This window comes from Tribolium madens, unplaced genomic scaffold (assembly GCF_015345945.1).
Source record: "Tribolium madens isolate multiple individuals breed KSU strain unplaced genomic scaffold, Tmad_KSU_1.1 Scaffold_2;HRSCAF=44;Tcas5.2_LGX, whole genome shotgun sequence".
In the NCBI taxonomy this organism is placed as follows: Eukaryota; Metazoa; Arthropoda; class Insecta; order Coleoptera; family Tenebrionidae; genus Tribolium; species Tribolium madens.
Genome location: NW_025400995.1, coordinates 1,020,019 through 1,042,686, shown reverse-complemented (window position 1 = coordinate 1,042,686; position 22,668 = coordinate 1,020,019). Strand labels below are relative to the sequence as shown.

The 22,668-nt window shown below is 34.9% G+C and overlaps 4 protein-coding genes across 9 annotated transcripts; 2 read left to right on the top strand and 2 right to left on the bottom strand.

Annotated features, from left to right (window-relative positions):
• The first annotated feature begins 1,382 nt into the window (after window positions 1-1,382).
• Window positions 1,383-7,552, top strand: LOC123006185 (solute carrier family 41 member 3-like). The gene is made up of 8 exons (XM_044400470.1): window positions 1,383-1,568; window positions 4,363-4,495; window positions 4,892-5,051; window positions 5,099-5,295; window positions 5,341-5,520; window positions 5,572-5,863; window positions 5,912-6,062; window positions 6,818-7,552. The coding sequence occupies exons 3-8, from the start codon at window positions 4,901-4,903 to the stop codon at window positions 7,368-7,370; spliced, it is 1,524 nt and encodes a 507-aa protein (XP_044256405.1). The 5' UTR covers window positions 1,383-1,568; window positions 4,363-4,495; window positions 4,892-4,900; the 3' UTR covers window positions 7,371-7,552.
• Window positions 7,553-7,768: 216 nt separating this feature from the next.
• LOC123006544 (alpha-1,6-mannosyl-glycoprotein 2-beta-N-acetylglucosaminyltransferase) lies at window positions 7,769-17,292 on the top strand. Of its 5 annotated transcripts, none has more exons than XM_044401107.1 (7): window positions 7,769-8,041; window positions 14,755-15,180; window positions 15,235-15,476; window positions 15,524-15,830; window positions 15,970-16,077; window positions 16,230-16,444; window positions 16,492-17,292. In XM_044401107.1, the coding sequence occupies exons 2-7, from the start codon at window positions 14,782-14,784 to the stop codon at window positions 16,700-16,702; spliced, it is 1,482 nt and encodes a 493-aa protein (XP_044257042.1). In that variant the 5' UTR covers window positions 7,769-8,041; window positions 14,755-14,781; the 3' UTR covers window positions 16,703-17,292. The 5 variants fall into 5 exon arrangements, with proteins under 5 accessions (XP_044257042.1, XP_044257041.1, XP_044257040.1 ...); XM_044401106.1 differs by having other exon boundaries at window positions 15,970-16,125; window positions 16,182-16,409; window positions 16,466-17,292; XM_044401105.1 differs by having other exon boundaries at window positions 15,970-16,125; window positions 16,182-16,444.
• Window positions 17,293-17,386: 94 nt separating this feature from the next.
• On the bottom strand, window positions 17,387-18,432 carry LOC123006415 (protein D2-like). Of its 2 annotated transcripts, none has more exons than XM_044400874.1 (5): window positions 18,347-18,432; window positions 18,129-18,196; window positions 17,954-18,077; window positions 17,691-17,904; window positions 17,387-17,639 (listed from the first exon to the last, which is right to left on the bottom strand). In XM_044400874.1, exons 2-5 carry the CDS (start codon window positions 18,186-18,188, stop codon window positions 17,501-17,503), a joined length of 537 nt encoding a protein of 178 aa, XP_044256809.1. In that variant the 5' UTR covers window positions 18,189-18,196; window positions 18,347-18,432; the 3' UTR covers window positions 17,387-17,500. The 2 variants fall into 2 exon arrangements, with proteins under 2 accessions (XP_044256809.1, XP_044256808.1); XM_044400873.1 differs by having other exon boundaries at window positions 18,129-18,252; window positions 18,347-18,369.
• A 341-nt stretch (window positions 18,433-18,773) lies between these two features.
• LOC123006349 (M-phase inducer phosphatase-like) lies at window positions 18,774-21,146 on the bottom strand. The gene is made up of 3 exons (XM_044400767.1): window positions 20,993-21,146; window positions 19,737-20,759; window positions 18,774-19,681 (listed from the first exon to the last, which is right to left on the bottom strand). Exons 1-3 carry the CDS (start codon window positions 21,043-21,045, stop codon window positions 19,414-19,416), a joined length of 1,344 nt encoding a protein of 447 aa, XP_044256702.1. The 5' UTR covers window positions 21,046-21,146; the 3' UTR covers window positions 18,774-19,413.
• Between the last annotated feature and the right edge of the window lie 1,522 nt (window positions 21,147-22,668).

Sequence of the window (22,668 nt, the reverse complement as noted above, 5' to 3'; positions counted from 1 at the left end):
ATAATTTTATTTTTTTATAAACGTATCAATATGTTTACCGCTGATACAAAAATAGATTTTCCAAATTTGTAAAATGTAGCAAACCCAGATAAGAGAAATTTTGTAATAATTGCGGAATTGCAAATATAACACGGAAAAAAAATTCGATCAGTTATCACAAAATCAAACACAATGACCTTTTCGCAATTGCAATTTTTGTTGTTTTTATTTATATCAATTTAGTGTACAAGAGGCTTAATACGATAATTTTATTGTTTTTTTAATTAATGTTATCAGATTAATTCCGACGTGATTTGATTTTTATTTAAATTCTTTTCACAATTTGAGATTTGAATAATTTTTGCACTTGATGTTAAATCCTAATCCTGTCTCGTGTGAATTAACTCGAACGGATGTCACTTGAGACTCACCTACTTTCAAAAAATGGCATTAATTTGAAGTAATTAAGAAGTAATGACCCAGATTTTTGTGTAATATTGGTGATCAATCAACTCCATTGTATTTCCCAAGTGCTTAATTAAATTTGATTCGAATTTTGTAATTCACACAATTGGGAATTTGTGATAAAATGTTTCGAAATTTTCAAAAAACGTCTTGGTTACCGTGTCAAGGCGACAAAATCTGATAAGATCGATTTTTCTCACTTGACCATCCATGTTCTTCAGATAAAATACTTTTGCGTTGAATTTTATCAAGTGGTGACACAGAATTTGATTCGACCTAGGTATCATAACTGCGTCAAAACAATAAATCATTGGCACAGTTTCAATTCTCAATATTGGAGGAAATACCTGAGCAAAGACAATGAACTTATTACAAAAATACGTAATTATTTCTTCATTAAGCAAGTTCCAAATGACATTTTAATAATATTTTTTGTGCTTTGTTTTTAAAATTGTTTTAAAAAATGCGCAATAATTTTAGTTATCGTGCCAAATAACGACTATAACTTCCGTAATATACAAGTGTTCCATTACATTGTCCCTTGCTAGTAATCGTTATAATAAAAATCTTTATGTACATGAAATGTAAATAATAGTTATTGATTTTCATTTTGGTCAACAGAAAAGATTGTTTTGTAACTTGTTTTTATCGTTGGTAAAACAACAATTTACAAGTGTACCCCTTATCTAAACATTGTTTAGAAATTCTGCTCTGGATGTGCAATTTCTTAGCGACATTCCTAACTGTAATTCTATCTGTCAAAAAATGTCTCAATTAGATGGTAATAAATAAAATTAGCATAATTTTTCATTTCCCTGTCTTTGAAAAAAGGATAAGTGAAGGTTACTGGGGCGAAAAGCTGTTGCTTTTAAATGGTGGGGGCTGTCCACAATTTCCTTCTATAACAGAGCGCATAACTACTGAGAGGTAACTAAGATTCAAACAGTCTCTGACGTCACTATCTATTATCTAGCAATTTTCAAGAGTACCTGCGTACCTGGGATATTTCGCTTATGGTTTAGTACTTACTTAAACTAGACCCAGTGTGACTGCTGGTTGTGCTTTTTCTCCGTGTTCCACGTGTTATTTATTTTTGTAAAGCTGGCTATTCCTCACGGATTTTCGTAAGTAGAAAACCACATTTTTTTTAACCATTAACCAACAAGGTACTACTAATCAAGAAACGCATTTTTGGTCGAACTCATTAATCAAATTTTGCGATTATTGCTTTGATAACAGTAATTGTGCCCACAATTTTAATTAAATTCGCGAGAAGAAAGAGTGACGGTGCACAATTCGCCCAAAAATTTGGCAATTACAATTTTTCTTTGTTGTGGCATTCTGGTAGTAATATTTGGATGGAATTCACAACTGCGCTAGTTTTTTCAAAATAAAGAAAATTTCTGTGGCTTTCTCAACGGATATACGACATACATAATAACTTTATTTCATCCGGTGGACACAAAAGACTCCTCTCTTTTGATACCTGAGCCTTACGCACTCCAATACAGTTAGCTTTTATACAGGGAGTTCCGGAATGGGAAAAAAATAACACCTAATCCGAAAATGAGACAGTTCAAGGTTATTTAAGTCTTATCTGATCAAAGTCGATTAATTCGAAACGATTTATAAGTTTAAACAACTCCAGGTGTTAGATTTCCTATAATTATTGCCAAATATCGGACCAGCCTATAATTTATTGCATTGAAAGGTCGAATACAAATAATAATTATCAATTGCTTCCTCAATTTAAATCATAAACCGGTAAAATCAGTCTAATTGTTATATTTTTGCGAATGTAAATCGAATACAGTTACAGTAATTAGTTTCAAATACAAAAGGTTCGAAAGTTCAAAATATCGTGTTAAAAATGTTCCCCAAGCTAAAAATCAGTTTTAAAGCAATTAAAGTGGACAATTTGACGTCAAGGTTTAATTTTGTGTTTACGACACGAGTAATCAGAATCAAGCTTGCATGAATCAAAATCGCTTATCAAGTAATAAATTTTTTCTTATTTCTGATGTATTTTCAAGAAATTTCTTCACACTATAGATAGATGATAATGATAAAATTGCACAACAATTACGTGATTGGGGATTTTTCTAATTTTCATTGTTTGTCTGTTTTCGAAAAATGCTCGGCTTGAAAATATTATTATCGGTCGATTACACATATTTTCAACGAAATGACGTTGTTTGCCGCCTATTATCCAGCAATTTACATAAAAATTAGTTTAGAATCGACGATTCCAAGCCAGAATTGGCGATTTATGTCGCCGCTTGGAAAAGTTCAGATTACATCTTACAATATTGTCTCGATAAGCCGAATCGGTGCTTAAGATATGTTAATTTGTTTTGGATGAGCTTCAGACAACCGGAAATTGGTTATAATCGGAGAAAAGTGTCGTAAAATGCCTGCTCTCGCGGTTATTGTTTTGGGAAAGCATTTACTAATTTCCCGAAACTGTTTTCACTAACTCCAGCCACAATAAAACGTGTTTACTATAAATTTTCTTATCGTCATTTAATTAAGTGTTGTTATTTTTATTGGCCAGCTTAATTTATATTAGTCACTTAGCAGACACAAAATTCAACTTCACTCCCTCAATATTTGAACAAGATTGCAATAATCACAAATGGGAAAATTCGCAATCGACAGGTGAAAAGTCAGAGATAACGAAAATCTAAATTCGCAATTATATATTCAAGCTCTGAAATTAAGATTAAATCGAGATGATTGACTTTTAAGTTAAGTAACTCCAGCGCAAGAAATGCTTGCACTAAGCTAGAATACCGCGAAAAATGCAATAATATTGAGGACAGTCGGACAGTTTTGTTGCTTTTTGGCTGGTTACGAATTTATTAAAAAAATTAAGAGTCTCTCAGAAGTGCCGGAAGAAGATAAAAATCTCAAAAATCAACTGGGATAATCAAGATTCTAATTTTTTCTGTTCATTACGTCAATATGCATTGCAGTTGAGTATTGTACAGGTGTAAAACATGATACAGTATCAAAAATTTCAAGATTTAATGAACGTCAAGATTTTATCGTGACAATTTTTTTCAATTAGAAGCGATTTTTGATCTTAATCTTTAACCTTCTCTAGGATTCGCTATTATTGATCTAATAATATAAAACTGAAGCAATTTTTTGTAATTAAGTCAAGTGATGCGTAAAAAATACGCACTTTCTCTACAAATCAACTTTCTACCACAATTATTTAATTAAGTAATTAAAAATTTTGACAAAATATTAACGTTTGGCGTGATTTTGTTATGGCGGTTTATTTTCCATGATTATTTCAGCGGAACGTTCGTTTTTTCGTTCCGTGACCACAAGATGTTGTAAACTAGTAAAAGTTGAGTTTTCTTGCGAACATTGCGAAATAGTGGTAAAAATTAAAATCAGATAAAGCGGAAATATACTAATTGATAATTAATAAGATAAGGCTATCTTTGCAAGTGATATAAAAAATAGTTATAAGAGTTTGTATCAAAGTCAAGATGTAAGGAGTGTCGTGTAGTTTTCCCAAATTTGGTATTTTTCAGTGAAAACCGATGTGAGGTCTAAGGTAAATACCAAATGAGATAAGTGTTGTTGTAATTTTCCTGTCTGTCGAATAATTTGTTTGTTGAATTTTCTTATTTGTTGCATTTGTGTCTGAAAAATTTCACACAAAATATCAAAACAAATAAAAATTTCATTGACTTGAAATTCTGAAAAATCTGGTGTAAACAAGACTGAGAACCGAAACAAAGGCAAATATTTTTCTCACCATTATTGTTATTATTATCATTATTATTTTAACTTATCTCTATATAATAAAGTGAAGACATTTTTAATAGCTGAACTAAGAGCTCACTTTTAACAATTAAATTATTTTCCGTAATTTATTATGTCCGTACGTTTTCCTTTTAGATTTAATCTTTTTGAATGGTCGTCAAGGACTCATTCACATCGAAAATTGAGCGCTTTTCTGAGAAGTGAAATTACAAGAGACGTTTTGGACGGAATTCAACCTATTCATACTTCAGATCCATAAAAACATAAAGTAAGTATCATTTACTTTGCCTATTATCGCCAATAATCAAGTTTTTAATTAAGTTTTTCAACAATATGTTACTACGTCTATCTACTAATAAACAACGAAAAAAATTAAAATTTTTGTTGACAATAAGATAATCCAGAGACTTCATAAAAATGATAACTCACGTTTGTCGAATTTAACTTACAATAATTTTTATCTTCATTTAAATATTGACACATTTTACATTTAATGACACGGAATTAGCGCTGAATCGATACAATAACCACAAAAATGATTTCCAACAAGAACACAAACCGATAAGTACAATAGTTGTATTTATTGTAATTTATGTAAATTCATTTAGCATTTTTGTATAATTATTTTGTCAAAAAATTCTTGACTCACACTGTTTGTACATAGTCGGGCGCAATGGTGGTGTATCCGTATTCTGAAGACAATTTAGATCCAAAAATAACAATAAGTGTTTTGTCGGACAAAATCCCTGATATGCCTGATAACCAGTTGACTGTTTCGACAATTTTGAGTATATCATCAGACAAAGAATTGGAAGCAGAAAATGGTAGGTAACTCAACTTAATTAGTCAAACGACTAAAAATTCGATTTAGTTAAAGTTGAATCTCTATATAACGGCAAATCTTTGGAATCGATCAAATCCATTGCAATCAGTGAGTCGGAAGCCGAAGTCTCAGCCGAAAGCATCGAGAAAGAGCATTGGTATTCCATAACTTTACAAGTTTTCATCCCCTTCATGATCGCAGGAATTGGCACAATTGGCGCTGGGATTGTTTTAGGCAACGTTGAGGTTAGTAAGTCGAAGTCCCAAGACGGTTCTAACCCTCATTTTTAGGAATACGATGTTTTCCAAGATGTCAAAGCGCTGTATATTCTCGTCCCTTCGATAATCGGGCTTAAGGGCAACCTCGACATGTGCCTTGCCTCGCGACTGTCCACGCAAGCCCATATGGGCACAATGAAGTCCAAACGCGAACTGTTCAAAATGATCGTGGGTAATGTCGGGTTGGTGCAAGTAAGATTTCGAGGCAAATCTCGAATTTTTCACTCGAATGCCCGGTTTTAGGTCCAGGCTATCGTCGCCTCATGCCTTGTTGCTATTTTTGCAGTCGCTGCCTCAGCTCTAGTCAACGGTGGCTTTGATTGGGAACATGCGTTGTTGTTATCAGCTTCGGGGATCTTGACAGCGACAATGTCATGTTTCATTTTAGATTTCGTACTAATTGCTGTGATAATTATTACACATAAGATGAAGCTCAATCCGGACAATGTTGCCACGCCTTTCGCTGCTAGCATCGGAGATGTTGTCTCACTTCTAGTCCTTTCCTCCTGGGCCAGCCTTCTATACTCAATCCATGGTGGGTAGAATTTTACCAAAAATTCGCAACCATCGTGTACAATTCCAGAAACACACACATGGGTCCTCGTTACTATTTTGGTAGTTTACATCGTCCTCATCCTTCCAGTATGGGTTTTAATTGTACGAAAAAATAAATACACGAAAAAAGTTCTAACGCACGGATGGACTCCAGTTCTCTGCGCTCTCATTATCAGCGGGTAAGTTGTAATTTTCTTGACATGTAATTTGCAACCAAAGGAAGTTTACAATTTTTATCGTTAACAAATTAGCACCAAATTAACTTTGACTGACATGCATCAAGGGTTTTTCACGCAGGGCTCACAACTAGATTACTTATTATTTGTGCACGTGGTGAAAATTTAGAACTTAATTTATTAATCAATTTCACTAATTACACACACGTGTTAAGGAAAATAAATGAACAATACGCTTTTTAATTGCAAATTATAAGTTTCGCAGTCTTGGAGATAAAAAATCAATAAGTTCGCCCATTATCACTGAGCAATTAAGCTCAAATTGTTTAAAACTTTACAATTTAATTGATCACTAATTAAATTGAAGACGCGATATTTTTACTATTGTTTACAATGCAAATTTACACCAAAATTGTTTGTTTTATTCATGTTTTCACAATTTATTCGTCAAATACAAGTTTACAATCATTTGACTGATCGCCTAGTCTTGCAACATAAACAATTATATAACGGTGTAGTTTTTCCTCGTCCTCGAGTAGTTCGTGTGCTAGTTATTAACAGGTCATCTGGGTCTAATTTTCCACATGAGCCGATGTCTTAATGTTGTCACCGTGTGAAAAACGCTCCAATGTCAATAGCATGATCATGACATTGAGCAAAATTTCCTGTGGTGTAAATATTGACAGTTTTTTGTCCACCAGTGACCCTTGTAATTAGCCTTGAACGTGACAGTGCATTAATCCCGTTTTCTTCCGCAGGATGGGCGGACTGGTTCTGGATTCAGCGGTGGATCAATTTACTGGTTTCGTGGTTTTCCAGCCAATAATCAATGGGATCGGTGGTAATCTGGTTTCGGTACAAGCGAGTCGCATTTCGACGATGCTGCACAAGACCTCCCTAATGGGGGTCATTCCCCCGCACACCCAGCAATGGGTTTGGCCGTGGAAGGCCCTCATCCGGGGAGTTCTTCCAGCGAAATCGGCCAGGATTTTGGTCCTCATGATGATTCCAGGACAAGCAGTTTTTCTCTTCGTTGCTGATCTTATTTACAACGAGGGGGTGTCTTGTGTGGAACCCGCCTTCGCCTTGACTTACATTGGAGTTAGTCTGATACAAATCATGCTTTTGTTGTACATTGCTCATATCATAATCCACACAATGTGGAGGTTCAAGATGGACCCCGATAACTCCGCAATTCCGTATTTAACAGCCTTGGGTGACCTCCTGGGGTCCAGTCTCCTGCTTCTAGCTTTCATGTTCTTGAGGAAGATTCACCAAGAATACAACCCGATTATCCTAGCTAATGAATAAATACTTAACTTTAATGTGATTGATCAGTTCAATTATTTTACAATTTGATGATGTACAAACCTATAGTATTACATTATTTTTAAATTTACGATCAATGTAAATTTAAATTTCGTGATTGTATTGCCAGTAATTTTACGTGTTAACACTAAGAACTATTTTAATAAACATAAACATGAACAATTTTTCGACTTTTTTATTCTTCCCCTAACACCAAAATACCACAAAAGTAGAAGTAGTAGAGAATAGGAATATTTTTTGCTCGAGTATAGTATACAGGTTGTCTCACGAATAAGGTCTTTGTTTCGGTTTCCCGTTCACAGATGGCTCCCACTTCTCGATTGTAAAATAATATTCTGAAAACATTGAAGACAGGATGGGAGTGAGTTAGTTTGGTGGCAGTGGCGAGTGTTTGTTGCATGTCCTGAGACAGCTGATAGTTACCATTAATAATTTTTTTAAATACGGTTGTAGTAAATTAAATGTCATAAAAATGGTTTAATGTGCAACGACTGTATAAAATCCATACTATGGACCGACATAAATGCCAAAAGGTCTCGACTAAATAGTTGTCATGTAATAAATAATCGAATAATAGATGAATTGGTAAATAAATTAAATAATGAGGAGAATAACAACAGTAAAAAGGCACACCACTGAACTAACGACTTAAAGTAAGTAAAAAATTGCCTGAAATATTGATTCTCGTTAATGACCAAGTCCAAATATTGACCATTTAATTATTTACAATTTCACTTTTTATTTTTAAATACCGGTTTTGAGTCACTTTCTATAGCCCAGAAAACTGAAACACCTTAAATTTTTCAGCCGTTTTTCAATTCAGTGCGTGCAGCACTAAGACGTGTTATCATTATTTTAAAAATATCTCAATCAACATGCATATAAAGTCACGGGTCATGCATTGAAATTTAACTACATAAAAAATAATTTTGGCGCGATTTTACATAGGTTCAATGAAACCATTAAAATTTTTAATGATGATTTTTATTCTCCTGTGGTACTTTACCACACATGTCATTAAAATTCTTTGATCTCGATTTTGAATGGTATTTCCTGTGTTTAAATCACAGTTGAAATTTCAAATGCAACAGTGTTTCAAATAACGGTGCAAATAAACGTATCTATTTAAATAAATTATTGGGCTCAAAATAGCGCTAATTAGAGACAAACAACGATACGTTAATTAGACAATTTGCGAACCAAGGTTTCTGAAACTACGAAATTTTGACTGTCGCAATACAAAAAAAATTCTTTGTTCAAGACGGAAAATCATAAATTTGCATCTCTCAAGTAAATCAATTAATGCTGATGAGACTGAACTAAGCTGTCAAAGGCTTCATTAAATTATTCTATAATACGACCTAGAAGTTTATTTACTTTATGTTTATTTATAAGTTGAAAGATTGTTTGTTATTTCATGGCAAACATATAGTTAATATTTTATTCAGTCTTACAATTACCTAAAATATTCAGAATCTGGTGTGAGTCATCTGTCAGTTGCACCCCAAGACATATTATGAATTATAGAATAGAATAGTTCGTATTGGCCTAGCCCTCAAATCAATCCTAACTCAATTTCGACGTTACAAGACTTTATGAAAAACAGTTTTTTGTCGTGCAGAAATTAATTAGTCATAAATGTCACCGCAGTTGTGATGAGGCTGAAACATAATACCCCTGAGGAAAGCCTCGGGGAAAGCTCAACGTTTTCTTTGTGCTTATCGATGTAACGCGATTTTCCTAAATTACCATCGAAAAATACACTCGAGAAAAAGCTCCCCATTATGATGATTTTGATGTTTACCATAGTGAAAATGAGAAAAAAACAGTGTTTTTAGAGAAAAAAGTTTCACGTTCCAAATGGCTGATGTCCTTAACTTTTTTCACCATGGTGGTATCAAATAAATATTTATTCCCAATGAGTAGTTTGTTTGAATACAATGATAGTAATTACAAGGAGCAATTAAAAAATGTTTCCTTGGACTATTTCTAGCACATTCGCGGACTATTTTCAACTCGCTTATTATTAGAAATTGATATTTTTCAACTATCACAACCACTTGTTACGTTTTTACACCTGATTAGTGATTAGATTATTTGTGCTAGGATCGATACACAAACTCCGATTTTATGAATTATTTATCTTGCATTTGGTAGCCATACGCTGATTTTATTATCCCCATTATCTGTTTTATTGTGCTCGTTACATTTTTAAATTGATTCGAAGTGCTCTGAAAATTAGAAACTAGAAATTATTTTTGATACGAGTTCGACAATTTATGTACATATATTTCGCTCTGCATCTTTTTATTGACGTCGCGACGCCGACAATCTCTGTCACACCAAATTCGAATTTGCATATTCAAACCCTGAATGAAATGAAATATTCGCGATGTTGTCAATTACGCAACGCTGGATTTGCCCAACCGTTGAAGAATCTAATTGATTTTAGCACGTGCTAAAAGTGAAATTTCCACTGTGGTGGAAAACTAGGCTTCAAGGTTGCTTTTGTAGTTTTGCTTACGTTATAAAATTGCGTTATTTTGAAAAGTGGCTTCAATCACTCTGTGTTGTAATTTTGCGGAATTGTGAACGTGAAGAGAATTACGCCAAAGGTCAGGGCTGCGGAGTGAAGATTGTGACTACTATTATCGACGACATTCGAATTAATTTATGAGATAACACCAATCGATACGCGGAAGTTGTATTTTTGGACCAGTTTCACACAATTCATTTCATTTGGCTGGAATATTGATCAAATGATCATTTACCACTGACCTTACCGGGTCAATTCTATTTTTGGTAAACAAAAATTTGTTTGTCACTCAGGACAGCTCACATTTTGGTGAAAAATCAAACTGTTTGCCAATTTTTTAAAGGCTTGCTATTTAAAAAACAAGTCTTGTAGCTTGTAGCAAATTGAAAAAAAAAAAAAAAAACACAGAAAACTAAATAATTCAAGCAGGGCGTTTGAGCTTTTTTATTTTTTGCCAAAATGTGATTTTTTAGAATTGTCTTGTTTTTGAGTTCTACAATTTTTTTTATTTTTTTAAATGATAGCCCACTATAAAGCCATTTTTCTCATGAAAGTTATAATATAAGTATTACAACTATTTACTTTATATTTATTTTATCAATTTTTTTTTACATATATGTATTGCAATTTTGACAAAAAAATCGTATAAATCAAAAAGAAAACAAAATTTTGTTCTTAAAATACGATCACATTTTTTAAATTAGTTACTTTAATTTATATTGATTATTATTTTTTGGAGGCAAATGATTAAAAAAAAAACGGTTGGTTCCATACTTTATATTGAACTGTGACCCAACTTTTTGGCCACTTGACTAATTCCATGCCAAAACGATCACTTTTAAAACTCATTGTTTCTGATTTTTGTAAATTTGAGATATGTTATAGAACGTGTAAAAATAAGTGACACGTATTCCACCGTTTTTATTTTTTCAATGTATGTTGCAAAAACAGGGATGTATGTACAAAATTAAGTACCTCTAAAGAGCAAATCAACATATTGAAACAATTTTTTTTTTAATAATAGATGTAAGTCGGTACACTACGGACGTGATAATACATGTATTCTAAAAATTTGTTATTAATAAATAATTTAAAAATTGTATATTGTTTAAACGAAAAAATAAATATTACGCAGGTTTTTAAAATTCTCAAAAAATTTATGTAAAAACTTTCATATTTTTACTATGTCTTTACATAAGTTTCAAGACGAACGTTTTAAAATTTGCTGAAAAAAAAAATAAGAGTGCTGCATAGTAATAGAAAAATTACCAATTACCGTCACTAATAAGATGTTTTATAGAAAACACATAATTTTCAATAACTTATTAACATTTGTTTTTCAAAAAATATCAATAATAAATACAAATTCCTCGGTTGAGGAAGAGTACTCTATATATTTTTTATTCTATTTTCTGATATTTGTTTCTGCTGGAAAAATAATTTTCCATATTTTTTTTGCTACAAGCTATTCGAAGAGGAAACAAGGAAGCTGTATCCTAAATTGTAACTCTGTCTAATTTTATTTGTGGCTTTTATTGGCAAAATTATCGTACCTTTATTAAGTAATTATAAAAGAAAACATATACAAGATCATCAAAATCATTAAATAGACATAAAAAATGTCAATTTTCAAAAAATTAATGTAAAAATATTTTAACAGATTTTTTTTCCATGTTCGTGGTATCTTACATACATGGCATGTCACGTTGGTCCGGGAATTTTGACACACCCTGTATAGCCAAACGTAATATATGAAATATTTGTGAAATATTTACTCAACCGAAGAATTTGTTTTTTATTATTAATATTTTTTGAAAAATAAATGTTAATAAATTACTGGAAATTATGTGTTTTCTTTAGAACAGTTTATTAGTGACGGTAATTGGTAATTTTTCTATTTAATTTCCAAGGAAACGCTACTTTCAGGCGATCTTAGGGGATCATGCACTATGCAGCGCTCTCAAAGAAAAAAAAAATTTCAGCCATTTTTTAAAACGTTCTTCTTGAAGAGATAGTAAAAATGTGAGAGAATTACTCTACAAATACTGATTCTCCAAATTGGGGAAATTTAGTTTTTTACAACTTTATGAAAGGTGTAAAAAATGTTGCTATAGTGCGGAGTTTTTTCATTATTTCTGGCCATTTCTGGTATTGTGATACAACACGCCATGTGTTTATGAAAAGTCCGACAGGCTATTGAAATGGATATTTCACAAATCGCGTTAAAAATTCGCCTCTGGGTGAAAAATGTAAAATTCATTGCTTGTGGTCGATGAAAAATCGCCTCGTTTGAATTTAAATGTCTGCTAATTATTGTAATTGACGATAGATTTTTCCGATAAATCCTACGAAATGGTTGTCAGTTGAGTGCTTTTATTATGTTTACTGTTATAATAAAGTGTACAATAGTCTGTATGTATAATTATGTCATAAATGACAACAAGAGACACTGCAAACAATTTATTCAAATATTTGCAACCTTACATGACAGTACATATTTTCTCTTTATTATCAGTATCACTAGCAGGAGAGAGGCCCAAAAGAAATTTACAGCTTCAATAAGGTTGCCTTCATCGCCACGCCGAGATTTCAGAATTAATTAAAAACAATTTACACTCGTTGCTTGAACATCGAAGCATTAAAGGGGCTTTAATAATGCAAAAATATTGCCCGACTTCAAACTCGCTCGAACAGTATTTGACACAGACAAAAATTCACAATCCCAGAAAGTAGAACTTATCCTCTAAGATTATAAAATTAGTCTATTGTGTAAAAGGTTCCAGGACCGAACTCGAAACAATTCGAGCACGCACAATTTGGACAATTGCTTTTTTCAAACTTTTTACTTTGTTTGCCAAAAATTATGTAATCTTAAGATAAGGTTTTTACTTTTCTTTCCAAAATAAAATACAAAATTTGTTTATCGGACTTTTATGACAGGACAGAAAATATGTGCATATGTATATGTTTTATGACTTTCGGTAATGCAACAGAAATAGCGTTGTGTATCATCATGTGTATTCGTGTTAAACATCTATTTTTCAAATGTGTGCAGGTGGGTGCATTATTTTTTCTTGCTTTTCCTCATGTTTAATTGGGCCAAAGTTTGTAAATATCTTCATCCTCCGGGAAATCTGAAATATTCCGGACGAGATGAAAGAAACGCTATCCCACCTTGATTCTGACACTGACACGATAAAAGATTTTCACTCTCAACTCCTTGGATAAATAAACTGAAACTATAAATACGTTCGCCGGCAAATAAGTGCATAAATTTAATTTGACTGGATTTCGGGAGTAATTGGCAAGCGAAATAGATTTGTACACTTTGAAAATAAATCGCTGAATTACTTCTTGTCTATTTTTATTGGCGCTGGGGGTGAAAAATCGCCCTTTGCAACACCGCCATTCCCCGGAATCACCCTCATTTTCTGTAATTCTTACAAAAGTAATAACTGAATTGAAAGGTCGTTTTATTGTAGACTTTGTCCGTTCAATTACTGGTCTAATTGGTCTATATTCGAGCGGTCTGGGTCACGGTTAAAACGTTAAAACCGTCCTGTAGGTGGTTTTCCGCTGATAAATAAGGGAAATCGATAAAGCCCCCAAAATAGAGCTATCGAAATTTCCAAAATGGCAAAGTACACACATAAAAACTTATCTCAACAGATGCAAATTTTGGGCGAATTTATTAGATTGATGTAAATTGCGCGGGAGATGAAACACGAAAAGACACTTGACGGGGTATTAGACATATATCGATCCTGGTAAAAAAATTAGGGAAAAATGACTGCAGCCGGGAGAAACACTCGGGTCGATACAGGCACTGCTGATAATTAAAGGGAACCACGACACCGAATTTGATTAAAATCACGGCTAAACTTGTTAGATGGTGGATTCGAATCTGTTTATCACCGTTTTTCACGCCTGCTCCCATATGGTGTCTTGCGAAAATTTTCACCTCATTACTATCTCAAATGTAAACTTGACCGCTAACTTTTACGATAATGAATGAGTAAAGGATGACAGCTTTATCGCCCACCAACCACATTTACGATTTTCCCGAACGCAAAAACAATAATAGGTGAAAAACCTAGCTATCTTATCACCAAAGTAAACAAACTAACTATTTTCTCAATGAGACTTCCGTAAATTTAAAGTCAGTGATGAAACAGGCCCAAATTTTATTAAATATTTGACAAGCGGTGATAAATTTCCACAAGTATTCTGGACAGTCTCCAATTCTCTGCAGAAAAATTCCTCTTTGAAGTGAAACAAAGTAATTACAATATTGCATGTTGGAAAAGGCTCCACCCCAAAAGCCAACTATCGTTTAAACGATAACGGCGCAAATTTGTTGTTTTTAGGTGACATGTGAATGCAAATTAACTTTCAACTTGAATTCGATACAATTAAAATGCGCACGAACACTTATAAATAGACTAGGAATGACTTATCTCAGAAAAACCAACAATTTGAGTTGAGGTGACCCAATTGAATTTGGCCTTGTTAATAAAAAATCGATGAGGAAATCGCGACAAATTGAAATTAAAGTGGAAAGCAGGGAATTAACAAGACTGTACTTCTTTGTAATCGATTTTGGATTGCTTCCAATTTTTTGACGTGAAGCACTCAAGAACCGAAAAATCTTGAACGGTAATCAAATTAGGCAAATAACTGTTCAATTATGATAATAAAACTCCCAAGTGACGGTAACTCTATTAGAGATTCTCCTGAAGAATACAAAACTCCGGGATTTGTTTAAAGTAGCGAGTTTGGACTTGGTCATTGGGTGTGAAATTTTCCAAATTTTGATGATTTTGGTTTTAGGGCCTCGTGGATCTGGCATGCACTATAATGAGCAGCGGGCGTGGCCTAATAGGGCGTCGCCGAGGAGGAAACACATGGCTTCGAACAGGACTAATAATCTTCATAGTAATTTTTATCTCCCTTCAGATAAATTTTTTAAGTTACCGCGGTTCAAACGATTCAAATTCCGAATTAAACGATTCAAATGCGGCCATACTGAGTATGGTGCCGGCCGTGTTGCACAAGTTCCTAACTCCAAGGCCTAGAAACGTGAGCAATAGTTTAGGCCTAAATGGTACCACTGGTGCCAACTCAGCCTACAGCAAAGGGACTCTTAATATATCGGATATCAAACGGAACATAGCACAGTACAATCTCCAACAAACCGTCTACAACGAAGATATTTTCGGGCCTTTACAAAACGATTCTGTAGTTATAGTAATCCAGGTATTGGGGTCAAATCAGTTGAAGGTTCAACTTTCAATTTTGCTACTTTTCCAGATACATGACCGCATAACTTATCTCCGACACCTTATTGTAAGTTTAGCCCAAGCTCGTGGTATTTCCCAAGCCCTTCTAGTCTTCTCGCATGATTTTTACGACGAAGAAATAAACAGTTTGGTCCAAAGTGTCGATTTTTGTAAAGTCATCCAGATATTTTATCCATACTCGATCCAAACACATCCGCACGAATTCCCTGGCGAGGATCCAAACGACTGTCCACGCGATATTAAACGAGAACAGTAAGGAACAAAAATGGTACTTTGTACCCTAACTATTGATATTCCAGGGCACTAATCCAGAAATGCAACAATGCCCTCTACCCCGACCTTTATGGTCACTATCGGGAGGCGAAATTCACCCAAACGAAACACCACTGGTGGTGGAAAGCAAACCGAGTGTTCAACCAGTTAGAAATTACTAGAAACCACACGGGACTTGTGGTATTTTTGGAAGAGGATCATTACGTAGCTGAAGACTTTATTTATATTTTGAGATTAATGGAGAAGACTTGCAAGGAGTCTTGCAAACACTGCAACATCCTCTCGTTGGGTACCTATCTAAAAACTTTTAATTACTACGGGGATGCTAAAAAGGTAACGAACTGCGATGTTATTCCAATCATCACACATTCTGTTACCATTAAATAACTTAACTGTGGATTAACAATGCTGCTTCAGCTGCAACTAAGTGTGTTTTACGTAACTCACATGTAAATACGTTGTAAAATTGCAGAAAGAGGCTTTGCGAGCTATCAAGCAACAATCTATTATTAGCGCAGGTCAAGTGCATCCCTCCTGGACATTCCAAGTGCTGCCCTCACTCTATCAGCACTCACAGAAGGTAGCTTCCGCTTGCCTTCATGTCGCTTTATGTGTACATCAATTTCATGTAATTTGCAGTTGCTGTAGCATTTTATTTACCATTAGTATTATTTTGACATTTAGCATGCTCAATCACGAATTTTGCAAGTCTTTAAAAGTGATGTTTTCAAGGTGGAAATAACACCTTGGATTAGTAGTAAGCATAACATGGGGATGGCGTTTAACCGCTCCACGTGGATGGATATAGTAGGCTGTGCTGATTATTTTTGCAAATATGACGACTACAATTGGGATTGGTCTTTACAACATATTTCGCAAAATTGTTTGAAACATAAATTCCATGCTATGGTGGTACGAGGTCCAAGAGTCTTCCATATTGGAGAATGGTAACCAAAGTTTTTGTTTAGATCATTGGATTAAAACGGGCTTTCAGTGGTGTACACCATAAGAAAAACAACTGTGAATCGACGGCTGTAATTTCAAAAGTTCAACAAGTGCTAAACACTGCTAAAAGACATTTGTATCCGAACTATTTAACACTAACGTATACAACACTTTTGAAGAAAACTAAATTAAGAAAGGGTAATGGAGGATGGGGGGACCGAAGAGACCATAAACTTTGTATGAGTATGACGCTTAGGTAGTTAAATTTTCGCATTTTGGTGATATTGAATTGATCTTTTCGATTTTTGAGAGCCAGGGGACTGATACGTATTGTTTTCATTATGTGCTTTAGTTAACATTGTTTCACCATAAAAACGTTATATTTTTATAACAATTTTGTTACATTTCATTTTAGTCAACATTTTATATCTAGTCTTAGTTATTGTTGCCAAGCGAAAACTCAGTCGGCTTCTACTTCATTTGCACAATAGGAGCTACTTGATTTTTTACTATGCAACAATCTATATATGTATATAAATGTGTCCATTTTGTTGCATATCTTTTTAAATACTCTTCCTGTCCAATTCTATGAATCTCTTGCCACTTTCTATATACATACACTCATTTTATCAGGAAGATGCTCAACTATTCATAAGTTTTTACTTACATGGAATAGCAAGTATTTCTTTCAATTCTAGTCATGTCTTGTAGCAGGACCAAAATTTTATGATGTCAAAGCTTAAAGTTGTTATTTTCGTTAAACGATGCTTTAGTGCAGTATAATGTTGTAACTCAGTTCAATGTCCAAAAACATGTAACTGTGTAGCGAATAAAACCATAGTCAGTTGAATTCTAGTTTTATTTCCCCAATTAGTTAACAAAAATAAAAAGGCAAATGGAAGGATCTTGTCAGGTCAAGGTTTTGAAAGTTAAAAGAAACACTATTTTAAACTATTAATCCTTTATTGAAGTTATTATGAATCGCTTTCAAAGCTAATGAAAAAAAAATAATAACATAAAACAAAAAACTGAACGAATAGAAAATACGGATTCAAGTCTTAACCCCCCAATTGTTTGTACAAAATTGGGACATAGTCGTCCCATTGGGCCTGGTAAAAGTTACCGGCTACCGGTTGTCCCAATTTGTATTTTTCTGCAAATTTTCTAATAGAAAAGCATCCGCGGTTATCTCCAGAACTAAAATTATTCCAATAAATCTATGCCGCTTTTAACGTTCTAAGGACATACGTATTGGGAAGTCGTTCCTCGTCGAAGTTAATTTTTCCATTTTGTTTGTAAATAAGGAAAACATAGCGGTGAAGTCCTGTGCCTTCTGGAGGTCCAGATCCTACATAGGCACTCAGGGTTTCCCCTTGGTTGACATTCCCACCTGGAATGTTACCAACCAACCAATGGTGCCACTCTCTGAACTTGGGATCCTTACGGCTGGGGGCATCTGGGTCTACACAAGAGGCGTTACAACCTAAATTATTCAATTTAGACCGAATTACCAGTCATGCAAAGGGTGTACAAGGCGTTATTATCAGCATTCCATTTGACACTTGGGACATCCTTGACTTGGGTCGGAGTTAACTCATTGCCCATGTCGACCTTGACGCCACTGGGATAAGTTACCTAACAGTACAAAAACAGGTTACTGGGCCCGGGAAGGGTTACGCGAGTTACCTCAGCTGTCGTTTCGGGCGCGACATCAATTACATCCGGGACTACGCCGTGTTTTTCCATGTTTTTTGCTACAGAAGAGAAAAAACGACTTGAAAATACCGATCTTCTAAGAGCAAACATTTTGCTGAAAAAATTTACTTAATAGTGGGGGGTGGGGGTGGAATTTAATTTTCTGCGGGCTTCTACACACGACAAGGATTAAACACAAAAAAACTTACCGATCTTTCCAGAACACAATCACAAGTTAAAAAATGACAGAAAAATGCCGGCTTTTGACCCAAAACACGCCACCTATTTTATGTAATATTACTACTACAGATTTCTTCCCCTATTGATAATATTTCGCAGTCGTGCTATTGCATAATAGATGACGCTTTTTATTATCTCAATAACGTACTTTTTTTGTGATGTTTTTAAATAACCGCCACTTTCGTGTTACATCTAACTGTATTAAATAAATCCGATTGGCAGTTATGACGTGAAATATTTGCACTTGTGAAAATATTACGGTACCTCAACGGTTAAATCTTTCTAGGAAGATATTTCCGTTTTTACCACTGATTGGTAGATGGCGCGTTTATGGAGTTAAACCGGTGAAAAAATAACGAATTTGTGGGGCAAGGGTTTAAAAAAAGTTGGTTTTGATGTGGAACAAAAATGTAATTATCATAAGTTATAAAAATATTAAAATATTGTACAGATCTATAATATTAAGTATCACTTTAAAAATCTATGATGCAACGGTTGGGTAAGCATCAGTCCGTCCAAATAGTGAACAAATCACATTCAAAGTAGTAAAAAATCCCCAGCCGTTGCATTCGAACACATTTGAATATGCTGAAGGATACAAAAAACAATACTGACACTTAGACTATACTAAACTAATAAAATGAACATAAAAATCTGCAAACAAACACCAGCGCAACAGCAAGGAAGCATAATGTACTGGTAAAGAAATGCAACATCACATCGTTATTGCTGTTCAAATTGCACATAAAAAAATAAATTAAAAAGGGGGATCAGAGTGATCCGTCGACTGTCTAAAAATAACAAAAAGAAAACTTTGGTGGTTTAGCATTGCAAAAGGAAAGATCTCATCTCGATGAATCTGGAGCAAGCTATTTAGGTACTCTCTTATATACAAGTTGTAATATACACTAAGAAGACTAAGTCTTCAGGATACATGCTAATATAGCACATTACTTTGTACATATCATTTGGCAAAACAAGTCCACGCACTTGTATTTTGTACTATCTCACAAATTTTGGCACTGGGATTCGATATTTACAGTCCGAGTCTTTTCAAATTGAGGCGACTCCCGGAACGTTGACGCGTATCAGCATTCCAAGTTTTGGATTTGAGCCTGAAATGTCGCAACTCATTTTCATGTTCCGGGTGTAGCATCTCCGTGTAGGCTATAGGAACGCACAAGTCGGAAAATTCCTCGAAAAACTTCTTATACCCACCCTCAAGCAAGTAAACTTCAGGGTAGTGCAACGAGGGGTAGACGTCCTGGTTCAACTGGCGGTCCTGTTCACGCAAATACCGATATCTGGAACCAACAACAGTGATTAACAAAGATACAAACTACCAGAATCAAAACTTACAAATCTGGACCTCTCTTGCTCGAAAATTCGCAATGAAAAACTAGGATATTGCTCCTTTTGCGCGGCTCTTTGCTCAAAGCCTCGACATTAGTCAGTAGTTCCATGCACTGCTCCTTGGTGTAGACATTAATGGCGCCGTCAATATGGCCACCTTCGTATTCATAAGGGTAGCGACAATCTATAACTTTAAAAGAGGCGACGTTTCCGTTAAAATCACCTCGGATGAGTTTAGCCAAAGTGTCAGCAGTGATACACTTCAAGTCCTGATGACGTCCTTGTGTTAACGGCAAACAAAACGTCTTGCTAAAATCCCCGATCAGGTCTGGTTCCACGAAAGACCTTTGAACCGCACACATGATACTCTCCTCGGTTGCGGAAATGCACCTCTGAAGAACCGGCTTTGGGACGGAAGGAACCGCCGCTTCATCCTCCTCAATCTTCTGTTTCTTCGAATCGGGACTTTCGAAATCTTGCGGAGGTTCTGGTCTTTTAAACGGGCGCGATTCTGCTGTTTTGAAGAGACAAGATCTCGCCCGGCTTGGCGGTGTCCTTTCATTTTGTAGGGACAAAGCCCGGCGAAATAAGGGCCGAATTGCTAGATCCCTTGGCGAAGCCGGTTTCTCTCTCCTGTTCTGGAAATTAATCGGTCCAGTGATCAATTTCCCGAAATCCTGCGGCAAGTTATCCTCCAACGGCTCGATGTCGGAAAAATCCTCAAAAAACGCATCCTCCATTGACCCAATCGAGGCCAGTTCAAACGACCCCCGAGTTGGCGAAGCATAAGTCGAAAATTTACCCTCATTGTAATTAGTAACGTAACCCGAATCGCGCGAATTGGGATCATGGTCTTCAAGGGGGCGCCGAGTTATAATATTGTGGTTGCAATGATTCGGTGAAGTCCCGGAACAAAGGGTTACCGGAGAACTCGAATTTCCGTAAAACGACAATTCTTCAATTTTGACCGGACTTAACGCTTGCTGAATGTTTTCTTTATCCAAACAAGAATCGTCCCCTCGTTTCGATCTGAAACAAAAATTCAACCTTGAATTAATCAAAACAAAACGAGCAGTTCCGGCCCTGTCCCCTCAAACGCAAAAACGACTTTCTCCCGCTTAAAACTGAATTTTGAGTGTCCTTGCCACATTTTATCACCCAAAAAACGGCTAATCACAAATTTAAAAAAAAAACGGTTATCAGGACATTTTAATATGTAAGGTTAAACTAAGGGTTGTTTGCAAAATCCAAGGGGTAGTTACCTTGGAGGGCACTGGCAGACATCACAAGAATCCGTGCTTATCGAATCCCACATTGTCGGAAAAAACGGTGAAATATCCTTAAAACGTCTTAAAATCTAAACACAAGCAACAACACTCAAACCAGGACGAGATACGTCCTCGCACACCACACGAACGCGACTTGGAAGTGAAGGTAGCCCACCTCAGTCTTTATCCTTCCACTCGCCCCACATCAGTAGTGGGGAGTAGGGATAGGGCAAGGGCGCCAAAATAAGCAAGAGAGGGGCGCCTGGGAAAGAAAAATTTTTACCACAGTCACCCTTTCCGCATTTTTGGAAATAAATCCAGTTTCTTTACAAAACTTGCGGCTAATTTGGACCAGAGTCTTGGGAAAAAACAAGAATTAGAATTAATCACGTAATATTTAAATATTACCTATTGAGACTTACAAATTATCCAAATTAATTTCATTTGATTTGTTAATCGTTAATTTTTTGATTTATTCCTCCTCTTTTGCATCACAATAAAATTGAAATGTGCGATTCTGAGCCTAATAAACGTTTAATTTTTGATTTTATTAAAGTTTAGTTAAACATTTGGTTGCCGAGGCCAGAATCTGATCGAAAATTGTTATCCTTGAGTGAACATAGCGAGCTAAATAGTTATGATGTTGAGTATCTTTTTTCAGTTTCATATTTTTTCGAGTTTTTGAGCGGTAGTAAAATCGTAAAAATAGTCAATTTAAAAACACTTGAAATATGGTTTTCCAGACGTAAAATTACACGCAACTAGTTAAAATACTCTACGATGCATAGTTTTTGAGATATTGAGTAATAAGGTTAAAAAAGCATCCGATTTTGACCAAAAAATCAAATTTGAGATATTAATTTTTTATTCCTCCTCTTTTGTATCACAATAAAATTGAAATGTGCGATTCTGAGCCTAATAAACGTTCAATTTTTTGATTTTATTAAAGTCTAGTTAAACATTTGGTTGCCGAGGCCAGAATCTGATCGAAAATTGTTATCCTTGAGTGAACATAGCGAGCTAAATAGTTATGATGTTGAGTATCTTTCTTCGCAGCTGTTGAGCGGTGACTTTTTGCATTTCAGTTTCATATTTATGTAGCACATGTTGATAAATTTATTTATTTAAAATTGATACAGTTTTGTTTATCCTAATCGGCGGAAATGAGGGCAAATAAAGTCAGTAGTGAATAATATTTTCGTTGAATGGAGAATACAGGGCTGTATTACGTACGAAATATTTATATTTGAGGCATGTTTACGTGATAAGTGTAGAATGTGTTGAATTTGCATGAAGCAATCTTGCGTTTAAGACAGTTCTGAAATCTGAATAAGTGTTATCAGAGTGAGAAGTCATATGCCCCCGATAGGAAGAGATCATAGGATCATTCGCGTGAGAATAATGTGTTCCCTGTCGTGACATGGGAACTGGGCGAACAATTGGATCATTGTGCGAAATGGGCAGACTGGATACAGGAAAATTTACCTTTATCCCAGCAAATTACCGACGTTCCCACCTCTACCTGTTTAGGTCATCCCCAACACATTTGCATATTTTTGCTTAATTTACACAAAATCTATTCACTTTCGGTATGGGTTAAAAGATAAAAGAATCACTTCTTCGAAAGTAATTAGTTATCTTGCGTTTAACAGTTTCGGTAGAAAGTCAAT